At 40.8% G+C, this 12,934-nt stretch overlaps 2 protein-coding genes across 6 annotated transcripts in view; both read right to left on the bottom strand.

Annotated features, from left to right (window-relative positions):
* The window catches only part of LOC115249053 (L-rhamnose-binding lectin SML-like), a 32,065-nt gene that overhangs the window by 5,744 nt on the left and 13,387 nt on the right, over positions 1-12,934 (bottom strand). The gene's annotated exons all lie outside the window — the stretch shown is intronic.
* Positions 910-11,712, bottom strand: cep104 (centrosomal protein 104). Of its 4 annotated transcripts, none has more exons than XM_029833265.1 (12): positions 11,634-11,712; positions 10,565-10,694; positions 10,290-10,463; positions 10,068-10,206; positions 9,596-9,658; positions 8,097-8,170; positions 7,670-7,838; positions 4,313-4,468; positions 3,160-3,317; positions 2,071-2,257; positions 1,752-1,919; positions 910-1,101 (listed from the first exon to the last, which is right to left on the bottom strand). In XM_029833265.1, the coding sequence occupies exons 1-12, from the start codon at positions 11,704-11,706 to the stop codon at positions 925-927; spliced, it is 1,668 nt and encodes a 555-aa protein (XP_029689125.1). In that variant the 5' UTR covers positions 11,707-11,712; the 3' UTR covers positions 910-924. The 4 variants fall into 4 exon arrangements, 3 of the variants coding, with proteins under 3 accessions (XP_029689125.1, XP_029689126.1, XP_029689127.1); XM_029833266.1 differs by having other exon boundaries at positions 10,565-10,691; positions 11,634-11,710; XM_029833267.1 differs by lacking the exon at positions 11,634-11,712 and adding an exon at positions 11,437-11,577.

The following is a 12,934-nucleotide window of genomic DNA, read 5'->3' as shown; positions in this document are numbered from 1 at the left end:
TAACACCAGGGAAGACAATTGAGTTGTTGAGTTAGGTCTGACAGGGGTTTTTAACTAATTGTTTGGTGTGGAATCCAAATCTGATCTCGTTTTTTTCTCTATCATGTCAAGTTTTTGAACTATAGGATAGTTCAAAGTGTTCCCTTTAGGCTATTGATAGTCCTGACCTATTGAGAGCCGCATCTCTCACTGCACTGTCTCTGTTTTGACTGCACCAAGTTGCCACAGCGGTAAATGAGTCCAGTCTTAATCAGCTGGTAAGTTTTACTTCAGCTAATCAGTGGAATGTTGTTTATCTGGAGGGTAAGCTGTGGTGAAAAAACTAGATGTACTGGAAGAAAACTGACTGCACTTTTGGAATCAGCATGCTAAGTTTAGTTATAATCAGCATACAAATCCAACTCAACAGAATTTCTTTTCAAACTGTTGCCCAGTGTAATAGTTATTTATTTCCTACTGTGAACTAGCATTACATTTGCCTTGCTGTTAGATGTGGCTGGTCATACCATTTATTTATCTGGCTTTTGTGCTCTTCATGGATTAACCTTTTAAATGTAGATTCAATTTGACTGCTGTATAATTATACTGGTTTGATTTCTAATTTAGACTCTGTTGGAGCATTTAGAGTTGTCTCATGAAATTGTACCCAAAGTTTTATCATCTATGACAAGACCTCCCACCTTCAAATCACCACAAGTTGAGTATAAATGAAACAAATAAACCTAAACAAAAAGGAAATATCAGCAGGGGGGTGAGCAACTTCATTGCATTTCATCACAAAGAATCGGACTCATGGGCTTGATTATTTTAGCACAATCCATTCCAATGCTGATTGAAAATGAGGGCATTGATTTCCTAATTGGTACAGACACAGCAGATTATATAGAGGAAGAAGGTGTTAGGAGAGGATGACAGTAGACTGTGCTACGGTACCAGTATGAATGCAGTAACCGCTGCCCTGAGGTGGGCCGATGGCCCTCCGGTCCTGGCCAGCAGGCTGGGCCATGTCTGCTCCAAGCAACGGCTCATCTCAGTGCGTCCCAGACCTGAGAGCAGCTGGCTCAAGAGTAGCCGTAGCAGCTTCAAGGCAGCGTGGAAAACCTGTGGAACCAGCCAGTGAATGTTTACCTCCAAACTTGACTGAAAAACATTTTAACACCAGAGTGATGTTAATTAGCAGAGAGGCTTCACTGGACAAACTTTGAACTGTTGACAGTAAACAGTTGGAGAGCTACAGTGAAGAGCTCTGAATGGTTTATTTGGGATTTTCTAGACAGAAGAGTTTATTTTACAGTAAAGTGAACTGTCAGTGCATCAGTAATGCTTATTCAATGTTTCATTGTTTTTAAAACCACCTTCTTACTTCATACAGCACCCTGCTGAGAGGAAGTGTTTAACACAAACTATTGAGCTCCATTTGTGCCCTGGCAAATTAACAAGTTTAGAATTATTCAGACCTTTCTTCATTACCACAGAGACTGTAGATGGATTCCAGAGAGGGGTTACAAGATTGTGCGTGTCAAAACTGCTTGTTTAAGGAAGCTAGTTTGGGGAGAGAGGAGGGGAGTACATGCGACACAGGGGGGACGTTGTTAAGAATGTGCATGTGTGACTTGTGCTCATAATTAAATTTGCTATTAGTCTCTTCACATCATTAAAAAAGACCTTGACAGTGACGTGCAAGCACAGTCGGAGGAGCATATTATTTGTAGCACTTCCATACATTTGTAAACGTCTTTAGAAGGACTCACTGGTGACACTTTATCCAAGAGGGCCCTCTTGACCAAGAAAACTGCAGCTCTTATCATGTTTCTGAGTTCCTCTTTGGAGGTGTTGGGTGATAGCCCCAAAAGCTTCTTGTACACATTCAACATGGCACTCTCTCTGTAGCCCCAGGTTTTAGAATACGCACAAGCCACCTGTTTAAAGAATAAACAATAGAAGTATGCAGATGTTAATCGTACATGCGAATAGAGAACTGCCCATTTTCTGAAATATTGTCAATCCTTTCCAAACTACAGCCCTGGTTGACGACCTTTTAAAATCTACCAGTTTGCCTCTTTTTCTCACCAGGCTTTCTCCAAACACTTCCACTGCAAGGCCAGCCTGTCTCTGGGCCATCTCAGAGAGGGGCTCTGGCTCCCCACTCATGTCGAGGCCATTTGGAGACCTCTGGGTGTCAGACAGAGGGGGAGTGCTGCTCCGCAGGGCTCTGAAGGGTCGGCAGAGGCCTCTCATCATAGGGCACATCTGCGACCTGTAAACATAAATCAGCCGCATAAGTATTTTGTTGAATCTATCTGAGTTTAGGTCATATTCCCATCGCAGGCTGTAGAAAATATTCACAAAATAACAGTTCTCTAAAATGAAGGCTCACAGGAACACTAATCTTGATTTTCAACTAAAAGTTATTACCATTTAACTGTAACACGCTGTACAAATCTGGTAGTCAAGGTTTTTGGAGTAATACGGTGAAGCACTAGCTAAACTACAGGCTGATAGCAAGCATCCAAACACTAGGAAATAGTTTCAGAGCAAATTCAGCAGCATCAAACTTCCACTTGACCTTGACATTTAATCAATCGCCTTCTTAAGCTGGTAAATTTCAATCTGATTCCATTCTCTCTATTTTGACGACAGGTCATGGTTTTTTATTTAAACGCCACGTCCTTATATTATCTTTGCTGCTCTTTAACTTACTTTACATCACACTGTCTCCAATGTCAGGGTACCACCAGCTTCCTTTGTATAATGCTCAAAGCGCTACCTTTAAGCCCGTTTGGCAGCCGCAGGAGTCAGCCAACTGTTGCACTCTTTTAATTAAATAGTGAAACCCAAACCTGCAGTCGAACTGATCTCTGTAGGTGGTGAGTATAACATAAAGCCCCCACCTTATAATCTCTCTATGTGCTCCATTAAGACTCAAGGTAAGATTAGTGTTTATGAGATGCAATGTTAGACCAGATCTTGTTTTACAATATAAGAATTCAGAAAAACAGAGGACAAAGCAGCCGCTGACTGAAAACACTCCGTCATCACCGGCCATGCATAATTCAAGAAGTACAAGAAAAGTTTTTCCTGTAAGTATCAGCGGCTGATAGACGCAGCTCACGTTGCATGAGCATGTTGCGTTATTGTCGATCATTGAGCTGCACTTACATCTGTGTGTGACGCAGAAGGGGAGCATGGTGAAACAGGCAGGCTGCTTGAATGAGGGGCAACACTGCCTGCATCTGAGGACTGGCCCTGGGGGAGGATCTTAATGTCTCTGTTGACAGCAGGGCCTTGGTGGGGGCTGCACAGTGACCTGGAGAAGACTGGAGAGAGGAAGGGTGTCGCCCCTGAGGATGACTTTAATGCTGTCATGATCTGTAACACAGATTTTTAAAAAAAAAATAGTTTTATTTATTTGTATCATCAATAGCTGGTAACCTTGACATGTTTCATTTCCTAGAGTACAGGTTGAGTCATCTTATACTGGTGATGTCATGTGCAGACAGAGTATGGATACCAGTAAGAACAAAATTGAGGGCTGGTATCATGTGACTGTTTATACAGAAGCCTGCTCACTTCTGCTGTCAATCATGAAAATCAAAACATAAATGGTCAAAGGTTCCCCTGAACATTTGAGTTTTAAAGGGACCACTCCTGAGGACTTTCTATGACTCTGTGGTGGATCAGCCATCTTTTATGGGATTGTCTGCTGGTCTAGTAGCATCACGGACAGGGACAGGAAGAGGATGGACAGACTGGTAAGGAGGGCCAGCTCTGTCCTGGGATGTCCCCTGGACTCGGTGGGAAACGGGAGGATGATGGCTAAGCTGTCATCTATGTTGAACAACATGTCCCACCCCTTACAGGACATCCTGGCAGCACTGGGCAGCTCCTTCAGTGAGCGGCTGCTCCACCCCCGCTGTGTGAAGGAGAGGTATCGCAGATCTTTCCTGCCAGCTGTTGTCAGACTGCCCAATAAACATAACGCCCGCTAGCACAATCTGAATATTATATATTCTGATATGTATATTGTATTCACCCTCTGTACTATGTACAGGTATACAGGGGCTGAGTATCCATTTATCTGGATTACTGTATATATACATCCTCTTTGTATATTCCAAATTCTATTCTATTCTATTTTATCTTATTTTTTCTCTGCGTGCTCTTGCTGTTGTTGCACCCCGTGTGGGACAATAAAGGACCTGAATCTGAATCTGAATCTTAAAACACATATATCGAATGGAACTGTGGTTAGCAGCCTATCACAAGAAGACACCACGTCCCTCTTTATTTATGGTCTATGTTAGCGGCTGACCATTGCCATATCCAGCAAGTTGTAGACCTCCAGCTGCTGGTAGACTCTCCTCCTGTAGTCTTCCATCAGCTCTTGCTTCTTCTTGGCCAGCTCATAGTCTCTCTTCTCGATGGCGCATTGCTTTTCCACATCATATCGAGCTAACATTTCCCCCACCTGCAAGCAAAAGGAAAGATGCCACAGATACAGTAAGTTGCATGTTTGTGGTCATTTTATTTGTTCCATTGCTTTCAGGGAGATTTTTCTTCTTTTTAATGAAAAAGAAAAAGTTGAGTTGAGTTGCAATTTGGTTTGAGCACTGCCTTTGACTGGACACAGGCGGCTCTGGTACCACATAGCTATGTGCCAGGTGGTGAATCATCAAGATTTACAAGTTGGAAATTGGACAACCACTTCCAGTAAGTCGAAATGCATGTTTCATTTGTGAGGAAATGCCATTAAAGATGACTTAAGTTTCTAAATTAGTGCCAAGCAACACAGTCAGAAGTCACGTCTCCACAGAAGTCCTCTATGCACGTACACAGCATGTCACGTATCACCACAAACCAAACTGGTACCCTGACGGTGCAACCACAAGGACATTTCAGCCTGGCTGCCCTGACAATTGTTTTCTCCGCAGTGCAAATATCCCATGTTAATGAGATGCTAATGTCTTTGTGGGTTATTAGATTACAAAAAGGCTTGAAGTTTAACATGTTGGAGAGACACACCCTGAGGACCCATCCCAACAGCTGTTGAGCGTAATTTACCGTCAGCATGGTAACACTGTCTACAAAGGAGGTCCCAAACCGGACTCTGAGCCATGTTTAACAACAACTCTTACAATCAGTTGTGAATTTAGACTCAAAAATGGGAACAACCCTCACAATGTTGGGATTTTAACAAAATCCTTAGAAAAATCAGCCGTGGCAGCAAAGGACACTTTTACGATAACAAACACTTGAGGCTGCGGCCCTCGGCGTCGCCATGGAACCAGCCACACCAAAAGTGTGATGATAAATAATAGGAACATGTGGATGTGGAGTCATTTCAACCTCAAAGGAGGATTAAAATCGTGGCACATATGTAAAGGTTTCTCTGCTCGCATGAAGCACCATTTACACACTTATATACAATATGTATATAACTGTTTCCTGGTCAGCCACAGCTTTCATTTGTCCTCCCTCATAAAAAGTACCGACGACTGTAGCAGCACCTACTACTACTTATCACCTCTGGCTCATAAGGGTTCACAACATACAACGCTGGAACTTACTCAAAGGATAACACAATGTATGTTTACATTTCTGAGATAACTGAACTGTAGTTTGAACAAAGCTAAAATGTTCCATTTCGGCCAAAATGTTCCATTTTGAATGAGAACCGCTGTGACACATATGCCGTGAGATAAAAGGCACAGCAACGTTTCCTGATGAGATACTGAGCAGTGTCTCTAATGACAAGTGTGGTCATTATTGGCAGAGTAGAGGCAACTGGTAACAGCCAATGGAGAAAAATGGTTAAAAGATCCAGACCAGCAGTGGCACCACAACGGAAAATACTACTGTAGCTAATAAAGTTCTTCATTAGTGCAACCGGTGTGCAATGCCGTCATTTATGGGTATTCATCAGGCAAAACGGCCTGGGCTTATTTTGAGGTGTGTACGATTTCATCATTTGTACGTTTGGACTCGTGCTGAAAAGTTCATCACGTATCTGGTTAAAGCGCAGTTACAGATTTACAGATGACTTATTACAAAATAAATCACACTGTATCATAGTGTTTTTTCAATATACATTTTTCAATAACTGACTTAATTTACCAGATAAGTACAATGGAGTGAATATAATTTACAATAAAGTTATATAAATAATACAATACATACAATGGCACAGGGGAAAGTAAAAAAATCATTATCTATGGCAGGCCTGGCCAACCCGCGGCTCCCAAGCCGCATGCGGCTCTTTGCCTGGTTCATGCGGCTCTAACGTTCATGTATGTTTTAATGTGCATGTTCGCTTCGCTTGAGTTCAATACGGTACGTTCGCCAAAAGCGCATGCGCGTTAGATGAAAAGTTTCTCAGTAGGGACAAGATCTTTTGAGTAAACAATTAGTGTCAAGTTCGCCTTCAAAATGGCAGGAAAAAATGCACGAAAGCTTCGTGACTTGGTTCCGTGATCCACAACTGAAAAGGGCACCGATTGCATTCCTCGCTGCCCCTTTTAATGTGGAGACGCACTGTTTTAAAGCTCCGCTAGCAACAGGTTGAGGCTGCAGCTGAGTTGGAGATGATCAATCTTTGTGAGGAGGACCAACTGAAACCTGCTTTAAGGGAAGGGGCCATTGAGTTCTGGAAAAGTGTGCCAATGGAAAAATACCCCAATGTCAAATGGGCTGCGCTTAAGATACTGTCAATATTTGGGTCAACATACGTCTGCGAGTCTGTGTTTACCCTGAAACACGTGAAATCAAAGCATCGATCTGTTCTGATTGACACCCATGTGAAAGAATTGCTTCGTGTGGCAACAACTGAATACAGGCCAGATTTGAAGAGGATTGTTTCAAAGCAAGGAATGCCAGAAGTCCCACTAAGCAACATGCATAGTAAGAGAGAAAAAAATATTTTAATAATTATATTTTTGTTTGTGGGCTTAGTTGAATTGAGAGTTTGTGTGTGTGAGACAGTGCACACAATGTTCATTGTTGAAAATGACTGGCCCGTGGTCTGTAGAAGTCAAATTCTGTCATTATCATGTTGGTGTGTGACATTTACAATAAATCTGGCTAAGCAGAGGTCTGTGTGTGAGGAAGGGATGTGGTGATGTTCATGTGTGCCCATGTGTATGATGTGGCTCTTTGCGGTAACACAGTAAAAAATATGGCTCTTAGGCTCGGACTGGTTGGCCACCCCTGATCTATGGTATTTAAGTCCACCTGCTTGACTATTCCTCTCTCTGAAATACTCTTACAAATTGTATCCAAACCTGATCACATCTCTTCACACGCCTAAGTCAAATATTGGATGAAACAACTTTACAAAGCTATTATGTGGAAAATTCCTGACTCACTATTTAGTCGACGCAGTTAAAACAGTGAAGTTGAATTAGTCAAGGTTTTTGAAAGGATGCATCATGCAGTTTATTTGTTTTCCAGTCTTTTGCCAGAAGCTACAGTGCAGATAGCAGGGTATTAGCAGAGGTTAGCTTATCAAAAGAAAGCAAATGAAAGGAGCTTGGATTAGTTTCATTTTTAAAAACACTTCAATATTTCTCTCAATGTATTTACGCATTGAAAAACTAAAAATATGTCAACCTGCACTCAGTACATATACAGTAAATGAGGTTCCCATTGGGTATTTAGTGTGTTGTTGACCAACCTTTTGAAGGTCTGCAATGGCCTGTTTCAAATTCTTAGCCTCCTCATAATTCTCCTGTCGAACCGCCTCCTGCTTCTTCTGGTCCAGGACCCGGATGATGTGGGCCACTTCCGGGTCCTGGTACATGTCAAAGGCCAGGTCATCCAAGGGAGAGATGGAGTCATAGTTGCTGGATACAGAACACATTGACACAACTTGATGTTTTGTTCTGTAACGTCTGTACTAGTTGTGAGGACACAAGCCCCCCCCACCCCCCACCAGCAATTAGACCCCTGAGGTGAATCAACCCCCCTTGTCGGATAACATATAAAAAATGTATTTTTCCTCTGTGAGTGGGCAAAAACACCATCCTTGGTCAACAGGCAGCTAAGCATGAATTCCTTCTAGCTCTGTTCAATGAAACCAGGGTTCAGTGGTCTCATCTCACCCCATGAATGTGTCCAAGGTGGCTTCCAGCTGGGTACTGTTGAGGTCATGTTCAATCAGCTGCCCTCTGCTCGGCTGGGGGTAAACAAATGGCAAAAAAGAAATACTTATTACACAACTGTCATAGACCCATTTTTGTAATTAGCTTAAAGATGACAATAATTGTAGCCCATCTAAACTTGAGAATTAACCAGTCACACAAGAACACAAAACCACTAATAATGGGCAACCAATCTATCTGTCCTCCCCCCTCCTCTTTCAGCCAGCCAGCAGCAGGGGGGGGGGCATATAAGCCTGGTCTTGCTCAAGGTTTCATCCTGTAAAAGGGGACATTTTCCTTGACACTGTTTGTTGTTGCTTGTTGGGGGTCAGGCCCTGGGTTTCTGGAAATGCCTAAAATCAATTTAGACTATATTTAAAGATAAATTGAATTAAATCGAATGGCACCCAATTTTTCTAAGTTGGTGGTCAAATAAAAAAGGTCAAAGTTGTCAGTGTTGACTTGACTCTGACAAAGACATTAAGATGACAAAATTAATCAAAATACTCATTTAAAATAACAACTAAATGATTGCATTGAAGTGTCAACTGTCACGTCACTGGCATTGAGACTGTTAAAATGGGTATTAAAAAGAAGCAATGATGTTTGCAGGTTTCCATTATTGATTCTGACATCACAAGTGAGACAATGGAGACAATTTTGGTGTTATCCGTTCAAGTTCTGAAGCATTCATCCCTAAAAATAACCTCATGCGCCACGTTAATTCATGGCCACGGACATCTTTAGGCTATTATAAAAGTGAGGATATGTTTCGAGACATATATATATAAAATGTTTTGAAAACTGTCAATAACTCATATAAATGAGCTTTTCTCTGTATGTTCTCTGTATAAGAGAACCTTATCAAGCTGACTATGGAGGAACGATCACTGGCGTTCTGGAGGTGCTCATAGTTGGATTAACAGTGTAACAATGCGCAGTCTGTTCGCAGGAATCTGTGCGAGTGTGTCCATGTCTCTGTGTCTTTAGGGTGCTCTCTTCTCCGGGCCCTGTCCATCTACAGGACTATCTGATTACACTAGCTAACTAAAGGCCTCCTGTATGATTACATACTGCCCTCCTTTTGTGTCTCATTACTACATTCCTAACACATACCCCCCACCCCCCCTACATACACGCACCATTCAGGTAATTACATGGGCCTGACGCCTTACAAATAAAAGCGTTTTATAATTTTCCATTACAACAGCTCTAAGAGAAGCTACCCCATAGATTACTGGGATGTTGAAAAATTAACATTTAGACATCCAACTCAATGAGAACAAAGTAAATGTGCGAGGAGAACATTAACTTATTATTCTAAAAATCTAATTTCTGAGTTAAATAAATTGATGAGAGGGAATCAATTCATCCTCTTGGAGATGGGGACAGGCTGAATCACGGTACAACGGCGCCCCCTATTTGTAAATACGCAGTTAGTCAGGGAGAAGCTCGCTTACAACGGTGTTGAACTCCCGGGCATCCACAGTCTCCCCCAGAACATTAAAGGCAATCAGAGCAACCTGGAAAAGAAAGAAAATTCTGATAAATCCAAACATCTTTATAACACATGGATGAATGCTGGGCAGTTCATAGAGGAATGTTTTAACAAGAGAAATCACAATAACTGAAGTAAACATAAATCCTTTCCTAACATCTAAACTATGAATGGAAAGTAAAATGTTAATAAATGGTTTCAAATGTCTATGCAGATGGCAAATCTGAATTAAGTGAGGAGAAATGTTTTTGTTCTTCATGAAGGTGCAGAGGTAGAAGGCAAACATCTACTGTTTTTTAGCATATTTCAGTGCCGGCTTTTAAAATACAACATTTGGACATAATTTGTAACAAAATCAAAACTTGCTGTTGAAGTTCTGGGAGGCACGTTTCACAATTCTATAACAACAGCTCCAGGAAGTGAAAACACAATACCTGATTGTACTTATTGTAACGGTTGACGTGATTCCTGTGAAAGGTTATTCTCAGGTATGTTCCAAAAGCATCTACATGGCCTGATTTCAGCTCCCGAGCTTTGAAACTGGTGTTCTCATTGTTGCACAGAGACACACACCTGCAGTGAGAGAATATTAGATGCGCATGGCTAAGTGCACTCATCAGAGTCAAAGCAGAGCTAACCCAAGATTGCAATCTCACCCGAGCCCACAAAGCTGTCCAGGGAACCCTGGGCTGCTGGCATCAGGAGGTGTGTCGCCAATATGAAACTCCACCTTGGTTGGGATCAGGTACTGATGAGCCAGCAACTGCAGCTTCCTCACCCAACTCCTCTCCACCAACTGGAGTGTGATGTGCTGAGGGTAGGAACACAGCCTACAAAATATTTCAGTCACAACTGTTAAGTCTCCTTCAAGTTGTTAATGTATCTCCTGAGTTTTGGAATAAAAAGGATCTATATTCTCATGTAAATTTACCTGCTCGACCTCCATCCACTGACTGTGGGAGCATGGTGCATGAGCTCACTGGCACTAAAGTTCTCCTCATGACTTGATGAGTCGACTACAGTGAATCCAATCTTTCTGGGCATCCCTGTGGAAGTAGCTGCTAAAACAAACATAACATTTGTCATTTATTTGGCATCAAATATTTTTAATTGATTCAAATATTAGGATGTACAATGCCATCCTCAATCAGATACATTTTAAACAGTTATTTAATTCATTATTCCTATCGTAAATACTCAAATTATGCAACAGCAGTGCTGTAATCTGCTGAAAGAACAGGTTTAACCATGAAGTTCACATGGTCTTCATGTTTAAACCTGTGCTTTCATGAGTTGTAACATATTTAAGTCTACGTTTCTGTGATAAATGTATTTGCTACACTGTACATCAATCTGTTATTAATTGAAAATTTTAACCTTGACCCCAAAATGACCCCTAAATGGGGGTGGGAGAAAGCTAATAGACTCATTTTAGTCTATTTCAATAACTTACATAGGAAAGGTAGATGTACTGTTTTTAATGTTAGACCCGAATCAGTTACTATTCAACAGTATATTATGACATAATATATCAAATTCAGGCCAAATAGTCATTCATAAAACAAACCACTAAAGTAAATTAACTTCATCAAGCATATTAAAACAACGGTTGGTACATAGTTACCAAATTGAACCCTCTCACTTTATGACGGCGGTCAGTGTCTGTAAACAAACCCTGCTGCTAACTAAGAATTTAAAAAGGATACAATATCTAACGGCCTCGGTTACTGATTTATTTCCTCTCAGTAATTCACATCACATTAAAACAAAAATATCTTTGGCAGAACATCCGTTTTTACTAACTTTCACATGATGCGCGGGTGGAATTATCCAACTTAAAATCAGCCATAGCTGGTCTGCTAGCTAGCCTACTCTAAGGCTGTTCTGACCAACCAAAAGCCACCAATTTTAATCATAAAAGTGCAAACTCATCGCGTTTTAGCGTTTAGGTTGGTTATGTATTCTAGAAGACATTGAAGGCTATATTTTAGATGTCTTACCGCGAACATTACCATTACATTGACAGCTTAGTGTATCTCCATAACCACCACTGACAACAACTGGCATGAGCATGCGCAATAGCGTGACTGTCGTCAGACGCAGTGCACTTTGGGTAATGTAGTTTCTAAATTATCAGGGACATGAACGCTAATTTATTAACTCCAAATGTAAACGTAGATTGTTAGATTAGATTGATTTTGTCTACTCATATAACATTCTTATTCCAGGCTAATATATGTCTAAATATATAGTTTTAGAATGTCTCTTTAAAACCTCTTCCTGTTTGGACAACGGAGCCCTCGAAGTCCCTCCCAATCCAAAAATAATGGCGCCAAACACAAACAAAAAAGATTGTTTTATTTATTTTTTCTCACTGCAGGGATGTACTCTGGGAGGGACACTTTTTTGTGGCTATTATGGTGGCTTACTTATATATGTTTTAATTGGCTATTTAACGGTGCACTGTATACAGTAACATTTATATTGTGAAAATTGTTTCACCTAAAGCGTCAATCAGTATGATGTACTGCTCAACGTTGCAATGCTATTTACTTTTTTAAATTTACAAAACCTTTTACGGTAAAATGTTGCCGTATTCGCGGTGTGCAAGCGTGTGCATAAAACAGGTTTCCAGAAAAAATAGCAGTTTAGTTTAAAATTCTAAAGCGAATAGCTGTACCATATTGCCTGTGCTACTTTGACACCTAGTGCCAAGTGCGGCTCATTTATCTATCATGGATCTATTAAATGATGGCTTCGGTCAGACGCTTCCATTGGGCGCAAAAATACTTTTTTCTGTTTGCTATCATGGTGAAAGAGACGTGAAAAAATTTCGTAGCTACATTAACATACTCTAAGGACTATTTAATCGCCTTTTATTTCAATCTTAATACTCTTTTCTTCAATTCCGTTCTAGCGTATTATTATTATGAACGCGCATCAGAGCAAGGGGACCGAGCCAAACTTTTAAATCAATTTATTTTAGCGTCAATAATGTGCAATTAGAAGCTTGATTACTAACATTCCGTTCTCTCATATTATGATTGATTGATTGATTGATTGATTGAGTACTTTATTGATCCCTTTAGTGGGTGTCCATCAGGGAAATTAGCATCTCCAAAAAAACGTACAGCACTGTACAAAATTACACACCACCATTACACACCATTAAACCTATTAAAGATAATAAAAATAGAATAAAATAAGAAATAAAATAGAATAATTTAAAAATAGAACATAAATATAAAACTATTCCATCCATCCATCCATTCTCTACCGCTTATCCGGGGTCGGGTCGCGG

The sequence above is a fragment of the Takifugu rubripes genome, chromosome 3, assembly GCF_901000725.2.
Source record: "Takifugu rubripes chromosome 3, fTakRub1.2, whole genome shotgun sequence".
Classification (NCBI taxonomy): domain Eukaryota; kingdom Metazoa; phylum Chordata; class Actinopteri; order Tetraodontiformes; family Tetraodontidae; genus Takifugu; species Takifugu rubripes.
Note: the sequence above shows the minus strand (reverse complement) of the source record. Positions and strands in the feature narration are given on the sequence as shown.

What these genes read in the sequence shown, in the direction of transcription:
- cep104 (XM_029833265.1), bottom strand. Translation starts at nt 11,706, where the DNA reads ATGCTCATGCCAGTTGTTGTCAGTGGTGGTTATGGAGATACACTAAGC. An exon ending in AGTGGATGGAGGTCGAGCAG is followed by an intron (nt 10,464 to 10,564) that starts GTAAATTTACAT and finishes AATATTTTGTAG; the next exon opens with GCTGTGTTCCTACCCTCAGC. An exon ending in ACTTGCTGGATATGGCAATG is followed by an intron (nt 3,318 to 4,312) that starts GTCAGCCGCTAA and finishes TCCTCTCTCCAG; the next exon opens with TCTTCTCCAGGTCACTGTGC.